The following is a 26,671-nucleotide window of genomic DNA, read 5'->3' on the forward strand; positions in this document are numbered from 1 at the left end:
GAGTTGTTGTGTCCTACTCTACTCTATGTTTTGCTTATTGTTGACAGAACCTATTCCCTGTCCGCGCTCCACGGGCCGTTGTGTCGAACCAGGGCCAGTGGATGGGGATGGGATGGAATAGTTCTGGTGTGGGTGAGGATATGTGCTGTGAGTGGACGATGGGGGAAGGGTGCAGATGGGCGCTTGCTGGATGTTGTCTGAGATGTTTTCGCCCTTCCTAGGTTGCCACAGCGATCACTCCTGTTTACCGACCAATTGTTTCGCTTGGGGACCTGACTGGACCACGTCCAGAGCCGTGTATGCATCGTGATGGGATATCTACTCTAAACGTCAAAACATCAAGCAGAAGCCATCCTGAACCCAAAGCTCCCCCATGTTTAATCTTCTAGAAGAAACGTTGGGTTAGGGTTCGTACAAATCTCCGACACTAGACATGCAACTACATGTACATGTAGTTACTCTAGCCTCATGCATAACTGTTTTTGCCAACTTTCCAACCTTCTTACCTGGCATCGGTACTAGCACAGACACTCTCGACTCTCTTTCTCCCGGATACAAGTGCCTAAGAGGATTGTACGGGGAGACATTCCAGAAGCGGCGCTATTTGGGAGTGTCAGTGCGTACATGCACGGAATGGTTCTAATTTTACTTTCGTTTCACGTTTCATTGAACCCTCCGCCTCTCAAATGAAGATATAGCTGATGTAGCCGTTTCGTTTCGTTTCGTTTGTTGAGTCCGCTTAAAAGATTAAATGAGAATAATTTTGGCCCGTTTCAGTAAATACTGTGCTAAATTCACCTCCCCAATAGAGATGGGCGCGAAACAGAACAGAAACCCGTTTCCCCCCTTGGATCTACAGGGCATAACTACATGTAGGTACATGGTCGCGGATATGGGAGGTCCTGAAACTCCCAAAACTCAATTCTCAGTGTTAAAACCAATAGCATAGCTCGCTATTAGCCTATTAATTACGATGAGAAGATTATACAATTATGCCTAACGGACCTCTGATGGAACATTTTTGACCCCATCATCCCACTCGTAACGTCTGGCAAGCCCAAAATCCTTATTTCATATTAAGGCGAGACAACTCCCAACTCTATTCGGCCTCGAGACCGCTTTCCTTTGCCATCTTTTTATGGATCCTATTCAAAGAGAAGCTACAGTATCCAAACGAGATATATATAAAACGAGTGGATGTGTATTCATTCTTAAATTTGGCCTTTAAATTTATAAATTTAGGCAATCTACTATCTGGATCCATACTCTCAGGTAAAGTCGATTAAATATTTCGTTGACCGCTAAATGAGTTATCTCCACGGATTAATAAACAGCAACCCTAGAGACATATGTTTAAATTTGCTAACGAGACTCGTGATCATAACTCGGGCTAGTATGTCAATGATCGGTACGCAAGATATCCTTCAAAAGGGAAAGTAGATATACAGCCATACTAATAGGAAAACATTTTATGTTTATTCGTGCTTCCACGGGAAGTAGAATAGTTTGGTATGGCATCACTCCCCACACTGGTGCCCGAATAACTTACGGACTCTAAAGAGGTCGGAAACCACGGTAGCGGGCTCGATTACATCAACTACGAGTAGCTATAGTCTACTCAGTATTTTGTAATATGATTTCAGTTCTTAATCAGGTAGTTAGTGTTTATTAAAACATTACATCTAGAGTTAACTGTGACATTTTGTTAACAATTAGTCCTTCACTCTTATTACTCACCTCTTTGATTGTAAGGTATGTGGAGCCCCGTGTTGGCTAGCTACATATCTATCTTCAGCCCTTAAGTTGCTGCTGGTGATTTACGGGTCCGAAAAGTGTGCAAGATATGAGGCTGTGAGAACTGGCATCAGGTGAAGAAACGAACGTGGGCTGGGTCAACTAAAAGGAAATCTGACAAGGAATTAATAAGCTGTCTCAGACTTAAGTTTAATATGGGGGAGGTTTAGGCTATCGTGCAGGGTGTATGACGCAGTCGAGGTAAATTTCACCACTCCAAAAGAACATAGAAAGGGAGTGCCGTTTTACATCTTGTAACTCCCTTAAAGCCTAAAAGAAAATGTTATTGAAAAATAAACAAACAGCTAGATCTATGAACAAAACTAAAACAAATGGGATTAAGTCGTCTTGACCTTTTCCCTTCCTGCCGCCAACACTCCCAAAATAACCCCCATACTTTTTGCAGCGATAACCAGTCCAACATCAGCCATCTCACCTGCACACCTTTCGCCAACTCTGTACACAACTTTCATCGTTCCTTTCACCCCAACACTCCCCTCGTCCGTCTTCTGCTTTGAAAACTCCTCGCCCATAACGTTCCAGAGATGCACTGCCCCTTCTTTCATCTTTGAAGGCGAACTCCGAATATCTGCCTTGATCCCTGTGCCCCCCTCTTTCACGTCATCCGCGGTTTTCTGGACCATATTCTGCAATGGCACATAGAACCTGGCCTTTCCTCTTTCCATCGCGTTCTTAGCAATCCTCATGCTTCGATAGAGCTCAATCTCATCTTTTTTGTGTTGAGCTGCTTTCTCCTCATCATTCCCCTCAACAACGGCCTCCTTGTAAGATTTTGGCATATTTGTGTCCAAGGCTTCCTCGAGGCGGTCATTGATCTTTCGTACATAATTGTCTGTATATACCCCGATTGTAGGTTCGGCATAGGTCTTATATGCATCGTAAACATTGTGTTTAATAATATCCATACGTTCTTTCCCGGCAGCTTTATAGGTGTCCATAGCTGTTTGCACGGATGTTACTGGGCGAGTGATAACCCTATCATATACTGCCTTTGGCTTTGAGGTAAACTGGGAGGTTTGGGCCTTGACAATTGGGAAGGTATGCTCGATTTGGGTCAAAGCTGTGTTTCCAAAGCTGTCGGCACGGTGAAGAATGGAGGGAGGTATGTACGTTTTTGTGAGGGAGTTGGCTTTATTTAGAAAGGTTGTGAATATGCGGGGCAAGTGAGATTGAAGAAGGTTTTGAGAGTCTACAAGGAGAGGAAAGGTGGAGAGGTGAGAGAAAAATTGAGAATCGGGCCTGGACTCGGAGTTGGAATCAGAGCTAGCACGGTTGTCAGAGCTGGAATGTTTGGGGCCGTCCGCTGTAGGAGAGGGAGGTGGTGAAGGTTCTGCGTGGGGTGCCATTGAATTTGAGTGTATTATCTGCTATGCTAGTTATGCTCTGCAAAAGGTTACTGGAGAATCGTAAAGATGTCGAGGGAGGAGGGGGTAATTGTAGGAGCTGGGACGTTGTGACGTAACTAACATGTGAAAGTGCCAAGCGGATTGGTGACCTGGCAGAAAGGCCTCAAGTAATCTACCGCATGTCAATCATGCATGTGATTCTGCCATGTTTTTGCTGTCGATTATACGAACGTCACTCCCATAAATACGCATCGAGATACATAGAGGCCCATTCCTACCCAGAGGGAGAAAACCTCAAGGCGGATCCGGGGGAGAATTTACAATCCGATCTTTGTTATCTTTACGGGTCTTCCCCATCGCAGGTGAGGAAGGTAACAAAACCGCCACGGCTGCAGGTTGATTCTCGGAACAATGACCGCCGGAGGATCATGCTTCGCTTAGAAAACGGTTCAAGAGCTCAAAGAAACGACGCACGTTCATACCTAGGCTGTCATCAGCTTCGATAAACTTGTGATATGCTATCGGCTACCACGTGGCACGAATAGCATGATCAATTCATCACAGGCAACACACCTGGCGTTTCAGCTTGCGGGGAAATGGGGGCGTTGGATGCACTCTTTCCGAAATACAGGAACACTGGCCAGTTCAACAACTTATCTAAGGATCACCACGACAACTTTATGCGACGCCTATAAAATAACACACTTAAGGGGGGCAGCTACATTCTGCATTCATACTCGATTCAATGGTTAGTTTCTTCCACTTGCCATTGTCCCTAAATCCCAAAATTACCGAAGAAATTGTTCTGGATTAATGTCAAGTTGATAGTTGATAGGAGAGAAGAAGGTTTAGCGTTGGAAAATCCAGTCCCAAGCCCAATGTTCTGAAGACGGTGGGTGGGTACCGTAAGGCATGCGAGGACATATTTGCGGGCCGAGTTAGAGATTAAGCCGGAGATCTAGCGCAACAAATTGATTGCTGGAAGCAGCAAATTAAGTGGGCTACTTGAATTCGAAGTCAGAGTACAAGTGGAAGACTATCTAGATTTATGGAAGGCTAAGAGGGATATGAACAAGTGAGCCAGGATTCAATCGGGAAATGATTGAGAGGGAATATCTTGAAAGGGGAGAAGAGATGCTTATACTAGTACTATTAATCAGCCATGTAGAGAGGACGTGGCACCGCGACACGCCTATAGTAGGGACTACTACATGTATATACGTACTCTTGAATTAAACACCATTACAGAAACATAGGCGGAGCCATCTACGTAGATCTAGAGTATTTTCCCTTTTATGCTATCCATCGCACGTCAAAATACTTATGATAAACACCCTTAGCATGAGTTTTTACGCCCTGGATTGAGCTTAGTAACAGTACCACTAATTATATTATGCTACGGATGTTGTTACTTGGTCTTGGCATAACCACCCCCACTGCAGCTAGTACTTGTGCCCACGAGTGACACATTGTGATGCGGAATCCACAAAGCCAACCATAGGTCAACGCTCCTGGCAACTGAATTATATCTTACTTTATCACATAAATATTACTAAAATTGGAATCATACACATTGCACTTGTTCGAGGTCAAATTTAGCGCCAAATCACTAGATTTCTGCGCGTTGAGAATAACTCAGACTTGCTAAAACATAACGAGGGCATATATAGTAAATATCGAGATTATATCCTACAAGGCCTAGGTCTAATTTTGAGGATAGGACCAATGGGGAATATAGATATATATATGTATGCCGCATGCACGTTATTCAAACCCGATATTGAAAGACTGCCATGCCTTCGAGGCTGGCCACTAGATTTATTGATATATATACTAGTGTTGTCTCATGAGCAAATATATGTATATACATCAGCTTAATAAGGAGTTGTGCATCTATATATATGTTTATCAGAATGTGTCAAGGCCGGAGTACCAAGTCTATCACTTGTTAAATCGCGTTTATTTAGTGCCTACAATCATATATATAGTGCTTAATGATCATGATCGTATACGCAAGATTCTTAGCCCCTCTCTTCATTGGTCCTCACAAATCTTTAAAAAACTTCCTATATGGAAATATTTACCAAATTAACTGTATATTTGAGAATGGAAGTCTAGTTTATTCGATCACGACCAAGTGGTGAATTCAAATATATGTGAACTAGAGACTAAATGATTGTTTTCGGAGTATATAATCAAATATTAAGTACATGATATTAGGGGCATTATCGTAGTCATATATACATGAGTCCTCTTTTGTAAACCCTATGATCATTAGCATGAATGTTCTTAAGCCATGTGACAGGTCATAGATGATTATATAAAGTACGTAGTTTGCCTCATCCACAGCTAAGATCAATCAACCCATGAAACCAACTCTTTCTGCTACACATAGCTGTCTTATAGTCCTTTCAAAGACCTTCCTGATATAATAGACTTACTAACTCTATGTTCTGGAAATAAGAACAAAAAGTATCAAAGGCGAATATAGGAAGTTTATTCCAAAGCATTGCTTAGTCTGCATCATTCTAGTACTAGACTGGGCTCAAGTTAGCCGGCACACAAACACAATTGCAATGGAATTCAGCCTAGTTGAAATATTAGACTATTAAAGTATCTACAAGTAGGTTCATGAACTCTGACTTGATGATTATATAAGAAACGATGTTCTTCTGCGAATGCCGTAGCTACTATAGTGTCTGACTCTATAGCTAGACGTACAATACATACTCGTATACCAGGGTAGGAACCAAAAAATGCAAGTGACGGAAACAGTAATGATTTGTATGAGAGATCACCGCCACCCCATACAAATAATCCTTGCCCTGAGCAACTGGTTCTTTTCGTGGTAAACGGGTACATGAAGGGTTTGACCTACATTTAACCCGCGCTATTATTTTAACTGACTTTTCATCATCCCCAAACTTAAAAAGCCTAGTTTTAGGGGAATTAAATGAAGCCATTATACATATTATTGGTGTGTGTATATATTGTGCCCGGCCGCGGGGGTCCCTAAAAGTGATGCAACGTTTGACCTAACAACGCCAGATTCCGGTGTTTTAATACGATATTCTGATCATATGCACAGCACAGGAGCCTCTAGGATAGAATCTGCGTTTTTCAAGTCATTAATTTGAAGCAACAGCTATTCATAATATCTCGACCTTGCCAAAACTATGATCCCCACCATAAATTACCGGCACAACCCACTTCGCGTCTTGTAATTGCATGTTGGCTAGTTGATCGTTGTTTAAAAATATGTTTGCAGTTTTTATGTCTACTACGTAGTACTAGTATGTGCAACTTAATTAAACTTCATTAGGGCATTGCTTTTACTGGACCTGATTATCGATATCGTGTTGTATCCTAATGAATGATTAAGGGCCCGTTCAGGCAACCCAATAATCTAGATTATTGGCGATAATCTGATCACAATAATCTATGCTGTTCGTGCAATTGAATACTCCAACATCAAGAAGATCATCACCTTCGGAGGTAATTATTCCCACACAACACAGATATCCTAGGAGCCTAATACTATTTCAACGTTATCCGGACATGTAGATTATCCACTTATTATGAGTATTATTATCATTTTCGCTACCTGATAATCCATTCTGTCCAATAATCCGAAGAAATAATCTAAGGTTGTCCGAACGGGCCCCAAGTCTATTAATGCTGTTGGTGCAACATATCCACATGCAACTAGCTATCCGAGCTAGGATTAACGAACGCGCGAGCAGGGTTACTCCTCATCCTTGATTGCTGCGTCATTCAGCGCCCCACCCCCACCGCCGCCTCCTCAGCTTTTCCTCCACACTGAGCTGCTGCTGCTTCGTGAGCGACATTTTAAGCCAAAAACTTAGCGACTCGGTGATTCGGAAGTCCCATCGCATGCCAAGTTCATTCTGAAGAGATTGAGCAACTTGAAACGCGCTCGATGGATCGTAAACTTTTCCACAGAGAACTCAATGGAAACACGGGTTTCAGCTCTGTGAATAGCCTCTATGGCTCTCGAGCATGGGTTGAAAACCTCGATATCGTGAACGAGCTCCAAGGCCATACTGGATGTGTCAATGCAGTCAGGTAAAATCACTACTTGTGGTTTTGCTTCTGAAAGTTGTATATCAGTTCTAACCATTTTACAGCTGGTCACGCAATGGTGCTCTTCTTGCTAGTGGAAGTGATGATACACAAATCAACATACATACAACTACTCCCGAGTTTGTCTTGAATACTCGTATAGATACTGGCCACACTGAGAATATATTCTCCGTAAAATTTATGCCCCATTCAGACGACCGAACCATCATTTCGGCTGCTGGGGATGGGGAGGTTCGAATCTTCGATATTGAATACGCCCCGACATCTTCGGCTACAAACTCATCCAGATCCTCATCAGCTAGAATTTCTAGTGGACAAACACATCCTCGCCTCATAGGCTATCGCCGTAGGGGGGTGCATACACCCGAAGTGACTCCTCAAAAGCTCTATTCCCATTACGAAAACCTCAATCACAAGGTTTATCGATCTCACACAGACCGGGTCAAACGCATAGTGACTGAATCCTCCCCACATGTATTTCTTACTTGCTCTGAAGACGGTACAGTTCGTCAGTTTGATCTGCGGCAGCCATCAGACTTCTACAGCAGACCCAGCCGCTCCTCGGCACAAAGAACGTATTTTGGTGTGACATTATCATCAATGGTCTCGTCAGAAGAAGACGACAACAGAAACCCACCCCTTATTTCCTATAAGCGTCACCAAATCGATCTCAATACGGTTTCTTGTTCGACATCCCAGCCCCACTATATCGCTCTTGGCGGAGCTCATCTTCATTGTTTCCTTCATGATCGACGCATGCTCGGACGTGATCTCGGGAAAGAGGCCGGGGCTGGAGCATCAACCTCTGATAACGAGCTTTCGGCGGCTACACGCTGTGTCCGTCGTTTTGCACCTCGCCCAGCAAAAAGCCGGGAGCATCGAGCAAGTCCTCATATCACCGCTTGTAAAATATCTGACGCAAATCCAAATGATGTGGTTGTATCTTGGAGCGGTGGTGGAATATACCTATTCGACATCAACCGCTCTCCAGCACCAAATGAAAAGGGGGTTGGTAGAGAACCCTGGAATTTATCTGAAAATAGTAACCGCATAAGGAGCGATAGGAATCGACGGTATAGGGGTGGGGAGCCAAAAAGTAAAAGGAGGAGAGCGGAATCTTCCAGTGATGAAGATAGCGAGGATAGTGATGATTTGAGCGCTGGGCATGAGATTATTAGGATTCCTGCGCTCTTGGTAGAATTAAGAAAGGAAATATTCGGACTAAATTCCTCGGAAATGCCTATTTCTGAAGTGTACTCGGCGTTGGAGCCGGAAGAAGTGGAAAGAGAAAAGAAGAAATCTTGGGATGAGGCACTACGCACAGCGCAGGTATTACTTAAGAGAATTGACCGGGAGATTAAAGCCCTTGAAAGAAAAGATCTAGAGTTCTTCGACCAAAACGAGGGGCGCACAGATATAGACTTTGTATCTGAAAGAACTCTCAGAAGAACCTGTGCACGGAACAGACGCCGAACTAGAGCGTTTGTTAAAGCTGCCGGATGTCTCTCTCGTGCTTTGGGTGGATTTGTGGAAGGTATCGGGTTGGGGGTAGGTGTCTTTATACAGATTGGAACCGAACGACCTGAAAATTCTAGTTTTCGGTATCGGTTCCTACAAATAATCATCTCTTTTCTCGATGGTGGATCTACCGCAGTAGAGGAACTTGTCAAGGAGGACCAAGATAGTGAAGATGAGGAGAATGATTCAGATTCAGGAGATATTGGACGCTTCCTTGATGCTCTTGAAAGGGAAGCTGGGAACAACGTAGTAAGAGATGTCGACACAAATGAAGAAATATTTGCTAGTGAGAAGGCTATGGTCAAGGCTTTCAAAGCCGCCCTCGACCTAGGACATGATGAGACTATGGCTGGATCAGATGAGGATACTACCAGAGGCAGATCCATAAGGAGGTTCTGGGGGCAAAGGGTAGGGCGATCTCTCCTGATGCAGGAAGGGGATGGAGTTGACTTTGCCTTCGTTGATTCCGCATTTAAGGAGTTTGGGGGAGAAGGTGACTCTGAAGACGAAACCGGAGGCCTTAATCCAGAACTCGAGGCCGATGAAGAAGATGAAGAGGGTGAGGGGGTGGAGGGGGTGGGAGAGGAGGGAGAGGAGGGAGAGGAGGGAGAGGAGGGAGAGGAGGGAGAGGAGGGAGATGAAGAGGAAGATAGTGAGGAAGACGACGAGTACGGTCCAGGTTCAGGGAGACGTGTCGAAATCCAGGCACCGGTATGGGAACATACAAAATTTTACAGTGGACATTGTGAGTATCACTTTAGCTATGATTCATATCTTTATCTTTGGTGCTGATAACGGTTATATTAGGCAACGTTAAGACTGTCAAGGATGTTAACTTTTATGGAATGGACGACGAATACGTTGTGAGTGGAAGTGACTGTGGCAATCTCTTTATATGGGACAGGAAAACAACACAGATAGTAAATATCCTTCGTGGAGACGATGAAATCGTTAACGTGATAACTGGTCACCCTTATGAGCCAAAGCTTGCCGTTTCAGGCATTGATTATACAGTTAAGATATTTTCTCCAGACGAAAGCGCACAGCGGGAATTCCAAGGATTATCTTTGAACGACGACGAAGAAGAGCCTGAAGCCGGAAGGCGATTAAATGAAAGTAGGAAGCGGATTCAAAACGAATACTCGATTAGGGGCCAAAATCAGGTCATGACAGAGAGTGGGCTTCAGGAGGCAGTACATGCGGTAAGGATGCTTAGTTTGAGTTTTGATGAGTGGTTAAACCTGTATACTGCGTGATGTTCTCCCTCTATAAGACATGTTTCCATGCTTTTTATTTTCTCCTTCTCTTTAAGCAGAGCTAGCATGATACCAATAACGAGATGTGATTTAGAGAGGGATGCTGGCATTACTCGCGGATCGACTGAGAGAAAGACGAGCTGCTGGGGAGAACATCGAGGAAATACACTTCAACGCCGAGCAGGAATGTGCCGTGAGTTTAACCTAGTATCTACTATTTTTCAGCATTATGTTTCTAATAACTGGCGGTGAGTTAGGTTATGTAAAGTCTTGGATCTTGATTCGAAAAGGAAAAGAGCTTTTACTCTGCTTTGATTATGGGGCTTTAGGGTGGCGCTTGAAATTGATCAAAGTGCAGTATTTTGCGACCAGCTGCAGTGTGTGGGAGGAAAAAACAATATATATGTTGCTGTGTATCCCCCTCCACCAAGCTCAAGTAAGACAAACCACCTTTCAGATGAGTTTCTTGGCATGTCGTAGGTATCACGTGCAAGCATTTCATAAATTAATACCCAATAGTTGATAGTTGCTGCTGCTCTTTCAGTCCCAGGATAATTCCGTGCCATAACTTGAGATTTGTCTTGATAAAAGCAAAGTTCAGTGGCGCCACTGCACTTACTACATCGCACGCTACAGACATCACCATAAGGGAGAGGAGTGATAAGTTGAGACCAAAACTCGATTTAATTAACATCGCAATGTATCCATAATTAAAACTCAAACCCCAATTAACATAAATAATATTCCACAATCGCAATAACACATACAAACATTACTCAGGGCCTCTAGCTAATAGAAAGACGAATCTAAACTGTAGGGTAGACAGGGGCCTTGTAGGCGCAGTTGGTAGCTCCGCTATCGGCGCAAGCCTGGCAGTAACTCTCCATGGCCACGCAGGTGTTCTGGTAGTTTGAGCATTTGGCATCGTCAGCCGTGTTCCAGCACAAGTCACCTTGGTCCCTATAATTTAAGATATATGGTAAGTATATATTACATATTTTTAAGGTTAATTAGATTCACTTACCAGCAATTGCCAACAGCATCCCAACATTTTGCAGTGGTAGTCCATGATGGAATTGCTTTTCCGCACCAGGTTTTGACAGTGTATGTGCAAGTACCCGTGCTCGTCGGCGCCGCAGAAGTAGTAGAAGTGGTGATCGTGGTGGCAGGGGTGGTGGTGGTGGTGGTGGTGGTGGTCTATCTGTGTCAGTATTACACGCCCATGATCAACACCACAGCTAAGGTTTACGTACTGTAGAAGATGTTGGGGGTGTGGCAGATCCTCTGTACCAGTTGGCCTCTGGATCACCCAAGCACTTTCCAACTGTAACGGCCTTGTATCCCTTGGCGGTGATTGTCTTCAGCATCTCCTGTGTCAACGTCGTGGCTGTCAATGGGTGGATGTCGTGAGCAATGGCCAACCAGCTCTTTGTCGCTGGGTTTGACGGGTTGACAGCGTTGTTGAAGTTGTTGACGGCGTTGTTGATGAGCGCGGGAGTGACATTGTTGTAATCATCAGTATCGAGGTCAAAGTAGATGATGTGGTATCCCAAATCTGCCATGGTAGCCTGGCAGGCGGCGGTGCAGGAACTGTAAGGTGGGCGCATGTATGTTGGGAAGAATCCGACAATGTTGCGCATGGCCATCTCAAGTCTGAACTATCGTGTGTATATATATTAGGACTCAAATCCAAGTTGAATGTATGGAACTAATGATAGCCATAGACTCACCATTTCGTCCCTCCTCCTTGCCTCTGAAATAGCACTCAGATCTGCGTGTGACCAGGTGTGACTGGCAAGCTGGTGCCCAGCGGCGTACATCTTCTGGATCACAGTTTTCCAGGCGGGTGTCGTGTCGATAGCACCCTTTCCGTTATTAATACCGGTGATAAAGAAAGTGGCTTTAGCATTATAAGAGGCAAGGAGGTCAAGCATGTTACTGGTGTACTGGTCAGGACCGTCGTCGTAGGTGAGTGCGACCTCTCCGACGGTGTTACAGGCGTAAATGCCCCCTGTAATGGAAATGCACATCAGCATATGGTCTCGATTTAATATTGGGAAGTAAATTATAACTGACCTGCACCATAGAGGACATTGCCGACCTTAGGACGGGCAACAGTTGAAGTGCTAGCTCCGGCCGGGATAGTACTATTTGTTTAATATCAGTACCAATTCCACGTATCCCAAAACCCAGAATAATACATACTCAGCATCACACTTTCCAAACCCAACCTGACACAGTGGTGCCATACAGTAATCCGCCGTGGTACCACAGTATCCACCCTCACTGCAGCACTGTCCCGCTGCACAGCTCGCTCCGTTGCCCTGAGTTCCACAGCGGCCTGAACCTCCAGTTGTAGTTATGCAATTCCCGAATGCCGTCTGGCAGTTTTCGGAGCTTTGACAGTGGAGATCGGAGTCACCACAGTATCCTGTAATTACTTGTTAGCAACAACTTTTAAAAGTCAGAGATTCAAGTGAAGAATTTATCACGAACCGTATTGGGAACAGCACTTGTTCACGGTTGTCCCGCAAGTGTATGCTTTAGTACCACCGCAGGTACCGTCGGGGGAGACGACACGCTTGACAAGGTTGCTGTCTCTCCCAGTAAGGTCGGGGAGATCACGGATGTCTATGTAGCCGCTACGGCCCATGAGGCGGGGGACGCCTCCGGGATGGCCCAAGGCGACGGTGGCCGCTGAAAGAAGCTGGAGAAGGGCGAGGCCACTATACTTTTTGGAGAACATGGAAGGCATGGTTGATCTATTATTTCCCCAAGGAATAGGATATATCAGATATATATACTCAAAAACCAAACTAATATCATAAAGAAAGAGGGGTATAATATGTTTGAGGTCTTAATGTGTGGGGGGTACCTACGATATTTTAATATCTTTTAGACCAAAAAGACCGAATTATATTTTATCGAGTATGGTTGTTTGTATTAAGTTTCAAGAATTAAGTAGCGTAAATGCTAGTGTATATCGACAGGACGATCACTTGCAAAGAATGTGTGCTAGCTAGCAGTAGTAGTAGCAGTATCAAATAAAAGAAAGTCGAATTAACTGTACTGGCTTCTCAAAGAGTCGAAAGCTGGCTGGTAGAGAAAGAAAATTATGTCGGGCTGGCCCATGGTAGTTATACTCGTCGTCCTCCTCCCCGCGGCCCGGCTGTCTCAGAGGGAGAAGGATAAGAAGAAGAAAATAATAATCAAAAAAGGTACCTAGATACAAACAAAGGAGGTAAGGCGGTACCTTACGCGAAAAGACATGGACATGGGCCATCCATCGGTTCATTCAATCGATACGAGCTTGCACGGTGGCTTGCTTTGCCTGTGATTCAAAAAGTAACATCACCTCAATCAGGGACTCTTCGCTTGGGCTAGCTGGTACAACACTCGGATGTGAACGTCAAATCACAACGGCTGGATCGTGGCCTGGCTGGCTGGTGGCCTGGCTGGCTGGCATCACATCACATCACCCCTACCTACATGGCTACCCTAAAGTAAGAGTGTGTTCAAGATCCTCTTCCCCCCCGGACCAAATCGGTAACAAGGTATTCCAGATGTGTACGGTGTGGGTGTTGGATGTGTGGGTGAACCCCAATTGTCATCCCGTATTTGCGAGGTTCCATTGCCAGATTCGATATTCACAAGTTCTCGAAACGGCACAGCAACAGGTCTTGGGAGTACATAGGATAGTTGCTACGAATTGTTACTCTACTTTACATGCATTCCAAACGGCTGAGCTCTATCTATTTCTCTGGGCAGAGGGCCGGATATCACTCCTTCCAGAAGGTACAAATCAGTCAGCTATATTAACATCGGACGATTGTATACACCCTTGAAATTACTAACGTACTTACACACAGCTTACTTACCTTAGCCATAGTATCTATTACACTTGACTCTACTCCCAACTATAGATATCTAAATACGGCGGTTTCAAATAGACTACAGGGCTCCTCGAAACGGGCAAAATGCCCAAGAATACCAAGAAGCTCTAGTTGGTTGTGTTTCTCGGCTGTCTGCTGCTAAGCATTTCGCAGAGGAGGGAAAACTGCGATCCGAAATTGAGGGATGGGTTTCTATTTTTGCCTTCAACTCTACCAAGATAAGTGTAGCGTTACACAACTATCAATGCAGGGGTCACGAAAAAAGAATGAAAAAACACCGAAACCCCCAAACTAGCTAGCTGGACAAACAGGAATTGAGAAAGAATCTTCAGGTACCACCGTATTAGAGTTTCTCCAACCATCTTCCCTTTAATTTCTCCTTTCTCTTTTTCTCTATTCTAATCCTCGACCCGGCCATGTGCGCACTGCGCAGGCAGATCATCTACCTAAGTTTAATTAAGCTTAAGTCATGCCTGTATGTACCGCGTCCATACAAGCAGGCATTGTAGGCAGGTAGGCATTCAGGCGGGGGAGCCGAACCATAACACCGCAGTTCTTGTTTACTGAACAGAGAGAAAAAACCCAGCTGATGCTCTTAGGTTCCAACTAACTTAATTAATGTATGTACTCGAACGGCACTCTCCCTTTCTCTTCACCATTGCCACCACATCAAGTACAGCTTGTCACACTTGTTCTCGGACAATTAAGCGGGTACATTTTTTCCTCTTTTTCCCGTCTTTAGGTATGTAAACTAGTACATATTTGCCTAGACGGGGGCAAATCGAACGGGTCCTGATGATCCGAATAGCGGGGTTCCCGTATTCTTGGGTCCCTGAGAAGCCACTTTAGATGACATGTCTGTGTTCTCGGGTCATCATACATGCTCTCAAGATTTCTTCACTCTAGATATCTGAAAGAGGATAAACAACACGAAACTGCAAAGCTCCAACCTTACCATTGATTTGTAAAAAAAAAAAAAAAAAAAAAAAAGGAACGCCTCTAAAGCCTTACAATTAATTGCCGCTGGGACCCGATTGGAATCATCCCTAGCGAGAAACAATATCTGCCTTCTTGGATCTGGATTCCAGAGTACACTCACTCACGGGGTGAAGGCGGATCCTGTCTGACGGCGGTCAGGGATTTGAGGCCAATAACAGAGTTAGGGTATGGACGCCAAGGGCAAATTACTGCAAACAGAACCATCAGACAGGACCCGCCGTCAGTAGGTGAGCGACTGTACATACAGCACGATTGGTAATCTGCACTTTTTGTGTTGTGCCTTTTTGGTGCCTGCATTGACACATAGATGCCCTTCAGTACAAAACGAAAGAAAAAAAAAGTGCAAGGCGGGTAGCATGTTTGACACTTTCCTCTTGCCTTGAAATTACATTACACTTAACTTACTTGCGCATCTCAACCTGGGAGAAAGCAACAAAACCTTACTACACCTACCCCCATCTCAACCCCTGCCCCAGAGAATCAGAGCATCAAAATCAGAAACCTAGACATCTCAGTCTGGTAGCGAGACAACACAAAATTCCTCGCATGCGCTGCACCAAGTTGGGGATAAATGTCTCACTCAGCCTTCAGTACCCAGCCAGCCAGCGAGTGAGTGGGTGAGTACGGCGCTGGCAGCAGTGCCACACGACCGAGCAGACGTTTGCCGGGCTCGCCTAATAATCTACTCTACTTGGTCTAGAGTTCAAACAGGGGTTTATTTTTCTTGCTAAAGGTGGTATGTACATATATGTGCCTTGGTGGGAAAGAAGGACCAAGGTTTTGGTGGTGATGATGTGCTTTTAGACTACAAGTAGATGTGGAAATATTTTTCATGACATATAGTAAGATCACCTCGCGGGATACCATTAGAGGTAGAGTAACATGTAGGTACTCCGCAAACGAGTACTTACGGGTGCAATTATTCTATAAAGTCTAATTCCTATACATAATGTACTATGCCAACTAACTACTACCGGTGTGTACGACCGGTCACCGTACAGCTGTATTTAAGACATCACTTAACTTACAAGTCCAGAGATGCGTCTGAACTCAAAGAAAATATTTTAGCTTCTTCCCTCATCTACATACCCCTGAGCCTAAGTAGGGCCCCTTGTACTCTACCTGCAATTGGGATTACTATTTACTCCACTATGTGGTTGCCTCGTTCGCCAGTACTCTACTCGTACATGTATCTAGGTCACGAGCGCTACTTTACTAATGGTCCGGCAGACAATGATTGTTTCACAGCTTTTTTCTTCTTCTTTCCTTTTCTTCCACAAGCAGGGGTAACGTAAATAAGGGGATATATGCCTCGAGATGAAAGAGTGAGGGGTCTGGCGGGGGAAAAAAAAAAGCACGGGAAACAATGCGCAAATATTCTTGTCAGCGGCGAGCTGCGTATTAGATTGAACTATTGAGCCTTCTCCTCGGGAAGTAGTAGGAATGAAGGTGTGGCATTAACCCTGAGAATGTCAATGAAGTTTAAAACGTCAGGAAAATGACACAACTTGAACGTGTTATGCCGCATGAAGGAAGTGAACAAAGAAATTCGGTCAAGTTACTTATAGTGCACCTACACATAGAACAACAAGAACCTCAATAGAATACCCCTCCTGCTACTAGCCCGGACATGACATTGCTCGGTGATAGAGTATGCGATAGCATTTGTTACCTATTATAACAATGTCCCAAGAGACGGCTAGGGTGTATCTACTCGGCGGTGGCGCTTGTCCCTTCTTCCGATCCCGCCGTGGCAAAGCTTGACCAGGAGGCTTGAAATCCGGTCGGCCCGCGCGCGCCCACAGGAGCGATGTCATTTCCCTTGGCCGGGAGCGGGAAGATCTCATTTCCTCTTGGCTGATCGCGGGATGTTTGGTGTGGAGGGCTCGGGATATCTTTTTTTTTTTGTTTAATTCATTGATTGCATGCAGACCTTAGTCTATGGCAATAGGGCTCGGGATATCGGTGGTTGAGGTCAGGCGTTTTGTTTGAGAAAGACGGTATTAATAGACGTGGCTACAGATCCAGATTGGTATTGTAATACTTACTCATGCAAAAGGAGTACCGAGTGGCGGTTTGGGTAAGGGGTTTGTAACTGGGCGTTGTCATCGCCTGATATTCGAGGCTATGGAGTAAGGTACATGTAGTTATGCATTGAGGTGTAAGAGTACATGTAGATTGCTGTCAGATTGTAGTTCTGCCGTTTGGTGCATGAGGGTACGTTTGACAAGATCTATGTATCAATGTAGAGGTCCTGAGTCTACATTGATCGATGTTTGATTATGTAACCGCTCGTTTTGTCTTTCTTTCCTTCCGTCTTTCTTCCTTTCTTTCACTTTCTTTCGTTATTTTATTACTCTACTGGCCGGGGAATATACTGTTCCTCACCCGAAGATTACTCGATTTCAAAAACTCACGGGCAACCCGAGTGCATCATCAAATATCACTCGGTATACATCCCAAGACCTAAGGCTCATGATCCAAGATCCAAGCCTCGAGAAGGGGGAAGGGGCTTTCCCGCCCAGCCCCTGGCAAAAGCTTATCCCCCTTTTTCTTAGGAGAAGGGTCCGATACCTTGTACTCGCAGCATGATGCGTGGACACCTGCATAGACTACACACGCACTTCCAATCACTCGTTCCTCCACTGCAACCAAGAAAAGAAAAGAAAAGGAAAAAGAAATGAGACAACGAATAACATACACATCAACAAAACATGCAGTTAGAACATAACCTCTGCATGCAGATCCAACCCCCCGCCTCATCATTTCCCCCCACCATAACTACTCTACTCTAGGAAATCCCCAGAAATAAAGCAAAGAAGGAACGAAAAAAAAAGCCACCCAATTTCACCTCCCAGCCAATCGAGACCCAATAGTATGCAAATATCCTATCCCCGGGGCGGGTTTCGCGCGCGGGAGAGTGGCATTGGCGTTTTCTCGATGAACTAGGCCATTATTGCATACACCCAAAATCATGAGCTTGGCGTATTTTTGTATGGCATGCAATATCAGTCGCGTCCACAAACGTCAGAGAAAAACGAGTAGAATGGGTACCTACAGTTTGTCTTCCACCCCTTGCGGGTGAAGCTGGCCGGCCCTGCATGAGGGGTAGCCGTGAAGAGAGACAGGAGCAATTGAGCCAATGAAGTGCATGACCGGTTGTCTCCTCCCGGAAGCACATACAAAACTCCCATCCTCCTCGGCCTCAAGTCGGGATGCCATGTCGGGATAACTATCGGCGGTAAGATGTGGTAAGATAGAGTAACATTCGCCCAACTACTCCGATACTCTACACCAATCTTCTTCTTGGCCCAGCTGTTTTTGTGGGCAGTATGTGGTCATTCCGGCGCTATCACTCCTCCCGGACCCCCTATTCTTCCAAGATATCGATATCTCTGATATAGATGAAAAGGTGCCAATAGTGTAAGCAGTGCTGCGTTGCACACGGAAAAGAAATAAAATAGACTTTTTCTCTCGAGGGCACTGTCTGAACCGCTCGCTAATTTATGGGTTATAATAACGCCATGGAGGATTGGATTACTGATGACCTCAGTTTCGCTTTGCAATACTGATTACTAGCTAGCTCCATAATCTACGTGTAGGTAGAGTACATGTGGCTATCATAACCTACTTCACCTCCTTAAGCAAGGACGTTAAGGTGAATAACAGTAACTACATGCACTCCACAACATTGAAAGGGGCAAGCTGCGAGACGGTTGGGAGCTACAGAAAGTGTTTGAATACAGCGGTAACCTGACTGAGTACCTACAATGTCTTGGTATCAAGCGAGTACGAGCCGGAGAGAGCGAATCACGACGACGATGGCGCGGCTGGACCGGACGGACGGCGGGGGAGATTTGAGGTAGGGTAGGGCAACTTTGAACTATACCCTCGGTCTATTGTCCGAAGAAGGTGTTTGGACTTCACCGCTGTGTAGCATATATACCACAGGCGGAGAAAGCAATGCTCATCTACAAGAGCTGAGTTATCGTTAATATCTTGAGTATCTACTCTATCTATCTTCGTTTAAACTTTACCCCCTCCCCAGGTCTTTCGAAGCTCCCGCCAGATCGTTCCCGAGTATCTGCCCAAGACGCAGCTCATTTCGGATCTGCTGCACGATAATGCTCATCGATCGAGAGGCATAATCCTCTTTGTTTACATCAAGATCCACGGCGCTTGGTTGCACGCCTTATTCCTTTCTGGCTGTACAGAAAGCGACTGAGTACAACAAGTCAACCACCCCCTGAGAGGTAACCGCGTGAATTGAGATTGTATAACTACATCTTGTACCTATATACAAGACTTAAGAGCGCGTCAATATTCCGGTAGATACATAGGTTTCGCAAGTAATAAAAAATTTCAGCCCTATCTATATCGGTATTATAGTCTAGCATTTTGGCGTTCGTGCAATCCTAGCCTGGATTTTCGTGCCAAGGGAGATTTTAAAACTTAATATCGCCCACGAAACAATACACTTTATTGAGAACCGATTTGTTTGCCCCTCAAAAAACAAGTGCGCACGCTTTCCATCGTCTACACTATTTTCATAAACCCGTTTGCCCTTTGGAGGACAGGAAAAAGATGAGTCCCTCCGACCAGAGTCGAACTGGTGACCAACCGGTAAACATGCAATTACAGCCGGGTGTGATACCAACTACACCACAGAGGGATATGCCCATGTTAACCTGTAAGATTTTTTGTCACACTCAAAATGGACCGTCACAAACAGGTTCTCTCTCTCTCGAAAAAAAACTTCTATTTGTGTCGCGATCTCGCCATCGACCCGAGTCGAAGCTTAAAACCCACTTAGCTAATTGACGTTGATTGCGTTTTGTCTCGATTTCTTGGCGGCTGGGCGGCGCGCTTAACCTATTATGTTTCGTGAGTGATATGATATGATCATAGCCCTGAGATTGTGTTTATTCATCTCTAAGAGATGTTCAAGTTTATCCATCTAATTTCGATGCATTTATGTACCAGCTAGATTGTACTTCATCATCCCCTGCATGATGAACAGCAAACAAGATTGGCTGCCACAGTAAATATTCCATGAGCAGATACAAGCTCTCCTAAAATTCCAAAGTGTTCACTCCCCAAGGCAATTTCAGCTGCTGTCACCCACTGTTATAAACCAAATAGCCATGTGTGCTTAGCTTTTGTTATTTAGTTAGGTTTAGGGTTCACTTTTCAGTCATGTGTTGTGTGAAGGGGGCTGTTGATCTTTTCGGGATGCCGAGAAAAGCCGAAACCTATTTATTCGGCCCGACTCCCACTTTTCTTTCCTTCCCTCCGTTCCCCCACAACCACCTCTCGGCATCTTCGGTATCTCTTTCCATCATCTCCTTCATCCCGTTCATCATCATCTCCGTCTCGGGTAGTCTTTCCATCCCGTGCCGAAACTTTTTTTTTCTTCCCCCTCGAAAATGTCTACACTCGCACATGACCAACTTCCCAACGTTGCCGCGGCATCAGGTCGCTCCCTTCTCTCGGGGGGACGGCCCGAGGACCCAGAGGCAATCGGTTATGTCCAGGTCACAGACGAAATCCGCCAAGTCGGCGTCGCCGAGACCGAAGCAGCCACCAAACCCACTCTAGTCGAGGCCGACGGTAACGCAGTAGTCGGGGCTCCGCAAGTCGCCGGTAATCCCCCTACCAGAAACGCCCAACCGGGCACGCAGAGAAGTGCGGAGCTCATACCAATCTTCATATATGACCTTAAAACCCACCCCCTGGCGGGTGGTGAAGACAAAAGAAGGATTGAAGCTCTCCCGCCTGGCCTACTAGCCAGTGGGGCTAGTAAGTTTGGGACATGTCTGTTGACCGGCTTCTTGAAGCTTATTCCACGGCGTGTCGCGGTCGGCAGGGGAATTTGCTCTATCCATAGCAGGATCGAGTCGAAACACATGTTGGACTCGATCGGATTGGTCACAGACGAGTCCTGGGAGGACAGTAGGGGGTTTTTCGACGCCCGCTTGGAAAACAAGTTTGTTAAGCTCTTGCTTGACGTCAACTTTGTTTGGGATGAGAAATTCTTCAAAGGGAAGGTGGTCGTACCTCCCAATGATTCACTTGTCCTATTCAATCCGTATGCGGAACATAAGTTGTTCCAGCTTAAGAACTGCGCTGGGTGCTTCTTGCGCCGCATTTTGAGTGATCCGAGGTGTGTGCTTGCGCTCCTCGCAGCGATAGAATTTAAGATTCGTTTCAATGAGATTCCAGAGCAGAATGCGCCAGATCTCTACAATTTCATGGAGACTGCCTGGCAGATCTTGGCCAACGAGTACCCCGACCTGTGGGAGACTCTCGGAAACCCTGACGTTGCCCGTCAGCGTGTCAGCACTGATGTGAGGGCGTTAGTCGCCCTCTCGCAGCATTATGAGAGGATTGACCAGAGTTAGTGGTCTGCTTTTGAGGGCTAAGGTGAGTTTTGAAGTGTGTTCTGCATCTGTCTGTATCTTTTGCTAATATGTCATTGTCTTCTACTAGGAAGCTGGATGGGATGATGGTGCGCGCGCCAAAGGAGGGGCAGTCTTTAACTCGGCGGATGTGTCTTGCTACGTTTCCAACCTTGCACGTCGAACGATAAATACCACTAATATGTACCTCCGACAACTACCAACCACGTTCCCATGCTTTTAGATTTCCTATCAATGTTTCTCATACCTCTCTCGTACAAGTTTTCAATTTCTTTTCCTAATTTTCCCCAGTTTCTACCCTTAATACGCTGCTCATGATAACTACCCCGAATCCGTTCTTTTTCTTTCTCAACCATTGTCGTCTCGTTTCTGTACCTGTCTCTTAGAATGGTCTCGGTATTTGGGTTCTTTTTTTACATGTATGTATTTTTTTTAGAATTGCGGCTTCGGCGCTTTTGGGGGATTGTGTCTTTTTTTTCTTTTTTTCTTTTTTCTTCTCTCTAGCTTCTACTTTTTTGTCTCTCAGCATGGCTGGCGCCTTTGGTGTTTGGTTTTGGGTACATGGGCTGAGTATTGTTATCATATGGTCTTTTCTTCTTCTTTTCTGTCAAAATACAACTATGACGAGATTTGGGGGAGTGCTTGCCTTAATGTTGGTTAGGCTTAGCATATCCATTTCATGTACGATACTTTTATGGGCATTCCAAAAAAGAATGAAAGGAAATTCGATTTGAAGTCATAAACTTTGCCTTTAATGTTTGGACTATGTTCTTCTTGTTGGGGCTTGATAGTCGTTCGTGGGAGGCCGATGTGGTATTATAGAAGTATCTTCAAGTGTGTACAACCTTGGGTTCCGGGGGAATGACAGATATACAGTTACTCGATATCCTCCTACTGACAGATAAGTGACAAGTGGAGTTAAACAGAGCCATATACTGCTACTTAACCTCTTTTCTCACTCGTTACAATCACATGCCAAATGGTATTCTCCTACCAAAAGGCCGTTTGCCACCAACTCAAACCACCCGCTATGCAGCTTTTTGTCTCCCCATGTGTCGCAGCGGGTCTATCAAAGCACAATGTGTTATCCCTATTTTAAGTGCGCTAGTCTTGAGAGCTAAATATGGAGGTTCGCGCCTACCTAATATCCGAACCTCAGGCTCGAAGGATTCGGAGCCATACATCGATACCGGACCCGATTAACTAGAAAACCCCCCTATGCACCCTTACCATCTCTTCTTGTACCTGTCGCTGTTTAACATTATTACAGGAGCTCAGTATCTCCAGCTGACGGTGGGCCGGGTGCATGATCACGACTAGCTAACCATGTTTCCCCGCAGATTCCAAGGTCTCCTCGATCCCACACTTGAGACCTCCGTATTCTCCTTAAGCTCACTCACTCGCTCCGCAGCACCAAGTACAGATTGGCGAAAAATGGCGGCCGGTTATTCCCCGCGTCCGGATAGCCTGTCCGTAACTGACCGGCCGGCCGGGACTACCTTTAATATGGAATGCTTCCCGCACGCCGGGCGGAACTCGTCCACAACTTTCCAAACTGTACACACGCTCTTTTTGGAGGAGCGCCTTAATACAGTAGAACCACTAACTACCCTACCCTAAAGAAGCAATCAACCAATTAACAGAACCGCATGACCGCTGAGTACGGACCGAGTGATATTACATGATTACACGTTTTTGCGAGTCAGTCTTGTCTTCGCGTGTCAGACTCAGTGATGTAATCCGGCTCATTAAAAGAAGCCGGTAGTCAAGTGTATATCCAAGGGTGTTTGGAAACCGGCAGGGTGTGTTATCGGTGAGAAACCAAGTAACAATGACTCCGGTAGTACGAAATGACTTTGGCTGCTATATAACAAGATGGCCGGAGAAGTGCATAAGCCTGCCTCGGTTAACATAGAGTACCTCTCTATTTTTCAATATCTATTTCCGAGTATGGTATATATGTGCTATAGGTGCTCCGGACGCGGTTATCTGAAGCAGTTTGTTGGGTCACGACCCAGTTATACCGTGTACGTACTTTTTGCTACCACTCCTCCCACAACTGGGTACTAGGTACTACAATCTGCATGTCTACTAACTACCACCTTAGTAATTTATTCTTAGCTCTTAGCCATCGGGGCGAAAAGGGGGGGGTTGCACAACATCTGTCGAGTGATATTTTGTGATGAGTTGTGTGCTATTTGAACAAAATAAACTAGGATTAGCTGTGAAATAACGAAATTGAATATATATCTTCTCGAGGAAAATGAAATAGTATATGTGCTAAAAACAATACAACTAACAATTTTTACCAAAGACAGTTATGATACATACAACCCAATCTTTGCCAGATGAAATAAGCAGGCCAAACGATTGAATCCCAAAGAAAACAGAAACCCCAAAATACAGTACATCTCTATGTCCTAATGAAATAAATGATCTATAACGCCTTCCCACCCTTGGGTTCGTGGTCGTGGTCGTGGTCGTGGTGCTCATGTTTCTCCAACTCAAGGGACTGATCCTTCTCCACGAACTCGGTCTGCTCGGCTACTCCCTCTTCTACAAATCTAACCTTGACCCTCCTGATTCCTCTCACCTCTGCGCCAACGATTCCTCGTAACTCTTCCTCAATCCTAGCAGTCTGTGCCACGGTGGTGCCAACTGGAACCTCGACCGTCAGCTCGGCAAGAAGGTTCTGTCCAGATTTAAGTCCGCTAACGCCCCGAAGGCTTAGTCTTTCCTGTCGTAGAGCGAGGGCCTTCTCTGCAGCTTCCCTGATGTCACCCTTAACCTCATCGTCAAGTCCGACGTCGACAAGTTCCGTTAGCGCAGCTCTAGTGTTTCCGAAGCCCGCAGCGATAACCATTATGGAGACAAGGAGACCGCCGACGGGGTCGAGCCAGCTTGCGTTGTCAAGGAAATGCGAGCCGGTGATGGATGCAAGGGCGACGACGGCGGTCAAGGAGTCGATTCTGTGGTGGACCGCGTTCGAGGCAAGGACGGAGGATTTACGTTCTTTGGCAACTTTCATCGCTGCAGGTAGGAGGGAACATTAGTGTTTGAATTCCAGTGGATAGTGTGAGGTAAACTTACTGGCTTGGTACAGCCATTCTTTGATGAGAATTGATACCGCTGCGAGCCATGCTGCATTCACATTTGGTCCCAGATCGGTATGCGAGTGTGAGTGACCATGGCCATGTCCGTGGCCGTGGGCCGCATGCGCCAAGGCCTCAGCGTGATCCAAAAAGAACTGTGCATACAAGGCGTCCAAAGCGTGATATCCTGATAGGTCGGCCTGCCTGTCAGAATGAAAGCCCCCCAGAGACAAGTGGCTTGGTGAGACGAACCCATAAGTAACCCGCCAACCAGCAACAAGCTACTGACACCCAAGCTTCCCATGCTCTCTATCTTTCCATAACCGTTGGGAAATCGTTCTGTTGGTTTCTTTAGGGCAAAAGAGACTGTAGCTAATGTCATAATATCTGAGATGAGATCTGTCAGGGAATGGAATGCATCTGCGATCTGTAGCGAGTCATTTGTTTAGCATAACCTCTTGCGCTTTCATCTCTCTCGGGGTGGGGATAGCTACCAGAGCTTGCGAATTGAAGTACCAGCCACCAATTCCTTTTCCGATAGCCATCCCGACGTTTGTGTACAGGCCCAGCCGTGTAATCCTCACACCAGCATCTGCCTTGTTTTTCGACGTCAGATAGGTATTGTCATGGTGGTGATGGTGACCATGTGAGTGGCCACCGTGGTCCCGTTGCTGTGAGGATGCCATATTTCTGAGGGGTGTGTAGATTAGGGGTCTGCTGGCAGATGACTGGACGAGTGCGGTGTTTGGGACCTGGACCTGGTGATAGTTTGTGATGGAGGATCTAGAGTTAGACGATGATGGTGATGTGGTCGAGAAGGAGCGGCAATGGTTAGGGCGCGGTAGCACAACAGGTTCACTAGATACCTTGAGGGAACGTGTTCGTAGCGAACGGATAAGCAGTAGAGATCTTGGATGGAAGGGTTGGGCCCAGGGCAAGATATATCGTCCACCACCGTCGCCAATGCTAACATGAGTGCCCTGTCCTCCCCCTCGACATCTCATTCCCCCACAAACCCCGTCAAACCCACTGACTACGCCTCGCAGCACAGGGAGACGCATCTGCTGCGGATGTATCTACTTTTGCGCTCCCTTTTTTTCCTTTTTCCCTTTGATTTAGGCGGGGCGGGGAACAACGGCCGCGTGGAGTTTCAGATTGGCTGTATGAGATCGCGTGCTCAGGTATATCGCGTATTGCGTACCTTACTGAAGTTTGTCGAGGGGGGCGGCTTCAATATTCTTTTCGTCGTCGAGGGCTACGTACTTTAGACAGCTCTGTACTGTCCTGTCCGCTCATGCAGGAACGACCCACCCTGCTCCTTGCCTGCCCTTGCTCGAAAAAGTTGCTCGGCGTCGGAAAACACCGGTGGTGGAGTACTTGTCCACCCTGCTCTGCTAAGATCCACTACCAGTGACGCAAGTCTCTCTACTCGAGGACCCTGAATAGAGGTTTTGAAAAGCAACAATTTCAATTCGTAGGTCTAGATGGATCGCACTGGCTTGTACTCTACTCTATCAATCCTTAATACATGAAACCCCATTTAAATCATAGTTTATATTAACCCCCTTCCCTCCTCCCCCGCGTCAATCAGGCGCAACCAGGCCTCTCGCCGGAAGTAAGCAAATAACCTTCTCTGCTCAACTCAGATTAGGCCCCGTTGTAGCCATCTTGACAGGCCAACGTCATCTATCTCGGAACACTACCCGCCGAGGCCCAGAGAAGCTTAATCCTGGAGGGCCCGTTTGCTCCGTCGAAGCCTCGATACTTGAAACGCCGCGTAAGCGTTCGACGTGAACGAGCCTGGTTCGCGAGACCATCAAACTGATTGAAAAAGGACACGAATGCATGCCCAATTTCACGCACAAGAGTCCGAAGAAGGTAGGAAAGACAGCATGAAGTCGATAAGAGGGGTTGAAGATTTCACAGATCAAGACTGTTACATTGGCAGGACACAGGACGAAAGGGAGTCTATCAATTAAGAAAAATATTATTATAGTTATTGTTATTGTGCTATATATCCGCCATCTTAAAATCCTATATACAGGAGGGGGGAAGTTTTACTTCATACTACAAACAAGTATGAAGGTGGATGGTTATAACCCTCGCTGATTCCCAACTTCTCCTCTGAACTGTTACATTCATCGAAGCCAGGCGCCCAGCCATGGGCCCGTATAGTTGTTCTCTGCCAGCGCGAAAACCCCCTTCCGATATGTGGCTTTGACACCACAG

General features: G+C 45.8%; 6 protein-coding genes across 6 annotated transcripts; 2 read left to right on the top strand and 4 right to left on the bottom strand.

Moving 5' to 3' along the window:
- Positions 1 to 1,639: 1,639 nt before the first annotated feature.
- On the bottom strand, positions 1,640 to 3,161 carry LAJ45_00704 (uncharacterized protein; the record flags this gene model as incomplete). The annotated part of the gene is made up of 4 exons (XM_046110305.1): positions 1,640 to 1,645; positions 1,738 to 1,773; positions 1,883 to 1,908; positions 2,231 to 3,161. 4 exons carry the CDS (start codon positions 3,159 to 3,161, stop codon positions 1,640 to 1,642), a joined length of 999 nt encoding a protein of 332 aa, XP_045976998.1.
- Positions 3,162 to 7,374: 4,213 nt separating this feature from the next.
- Positions 7,375 to 8,000, bottom strand: LAJ45_00705 (uncharacterized protein; the record flags this gene model as incomplete). Its single annotated transcript, XM_046110306.1, has 4 exons — positions 7,375 to 7,410; positions 7,469 to 7,536; positions 7,628 to 7,755; positions 7,903 to 8,000. The coding sequence occupies 4 exons, from the start codon at positions 7,998 to 8,000 to the stop codon at positions 7,375 to 7,377; spliced, it is 330 nt and encodes a 109-aa protein (XP_045976999.1).
- A 21-nt stretch (positions 8,001 to 8,021) lies between these two features.
- LAJ45_00706 (uncharacterized protein) lies at positions 8,022 to 10,749 on the top strand (the record flags this gene model as incomplete). Its single annotated transcript, XM_046110307.1, has 7 exons — positions 8,022 to 9,191; positions 9,261 to 9,528; positions 9,591 to 9,985; positions 10,134 to 10,232; positions 10,297 to 10,301; positions 10,369 to 10,475; positions 10,559 to 10,749. The coding sequence occupies 7 exons, from the start codon at positions 8,022 to 8,024 to the stop codon at positions 10,747 to 10,749; spliced, it is 2,235 nt and encodes a 744-aa protein (XP_045977000.1).
- A 96-nt stretch (positions 10,750 to 10,845) lies between these two features.
- Positions 10,846 to 12,794, bottom strand: LAJ45_00707 (uncharacterized protein; the record flags this gene model as incomplete). The annotated part of the gene is made up of 7 exons (XM_046110308.1): positions 10,846 to 10,999; positions 11,064 to 11,236; positions 11,293 to 11,697; positions 11,770 to 12,050; positions 12,116 to 12,186; positions 12,245 to 12,470; positions 12,536 to 12,794. The coding sequence occupies 7 exons, from the start codon at positions 12,792 to 12,794 to the stop codon at positions 10,846 to 10,848; spliced, it is 1,569 nt and encodes a 522-aa protein (XP_045977001.1).
- A 7,563-nt stretch (positions 12,795 to 20,357) lies between these two features.
- On the top strand, positions 20,358 to 21,573 carry LAJ45_00708 (uncharacterized protein; the record flags this gene model as incomplete). Its single annotated transcript, XM_046110309.1, has 3 exons — positions 20,358 to 21,286; positions 21,333 to 21,354; positions 21,421 to 21,573. The coding sequence occupies 3 exons, from the start codon at positions 20,358 to 20,360 to the stop codon at positions 21,571 to 21,573; spliced, it is 1,104 nt and encodes a 367-aa protein (XP_045977002.1).
- A 2,214-nt stretch (positions 21,574 to 23,787) lies between these two features.
- LAJ45_00709 (uncharacterized protein) lies at positions 23,788 to 25,128 on the bottom strand (the record flags this gene model as incomplete). Its single annotated transcript, XM_046110310.1, has 4 exons — positions 23,788 to 24,380; positions 24,441 to 24,629; positions 24,695 to 24,869; positions 24,937 to 25,128. 4 exons carry the CDS (start codon positions 25,126 to 25,128, stop codon positions 23,788 to 23,790), a joined length of 1,149 nt encoding a protein of 382 aa, XP_045977003.1.
- Between the last annotated feature and the right edge of the window lie 1,543 nt (positions 25,129 to 26,671).

The sequence above is a fragment of the Morchella importuna genome, assembly GCF_003444635.1.
Source record: "Morchella importuna strain M04M26 chromosome Unknown Morimp01GS001, whole genome shotgun sequence".
Classification (NCBI taxonomy): Eukaryota; Fungi; Ascomycota; class Pezizomycetes; order Pezizales; family Morchellaceae; genus Morchella; species Morchella importuna.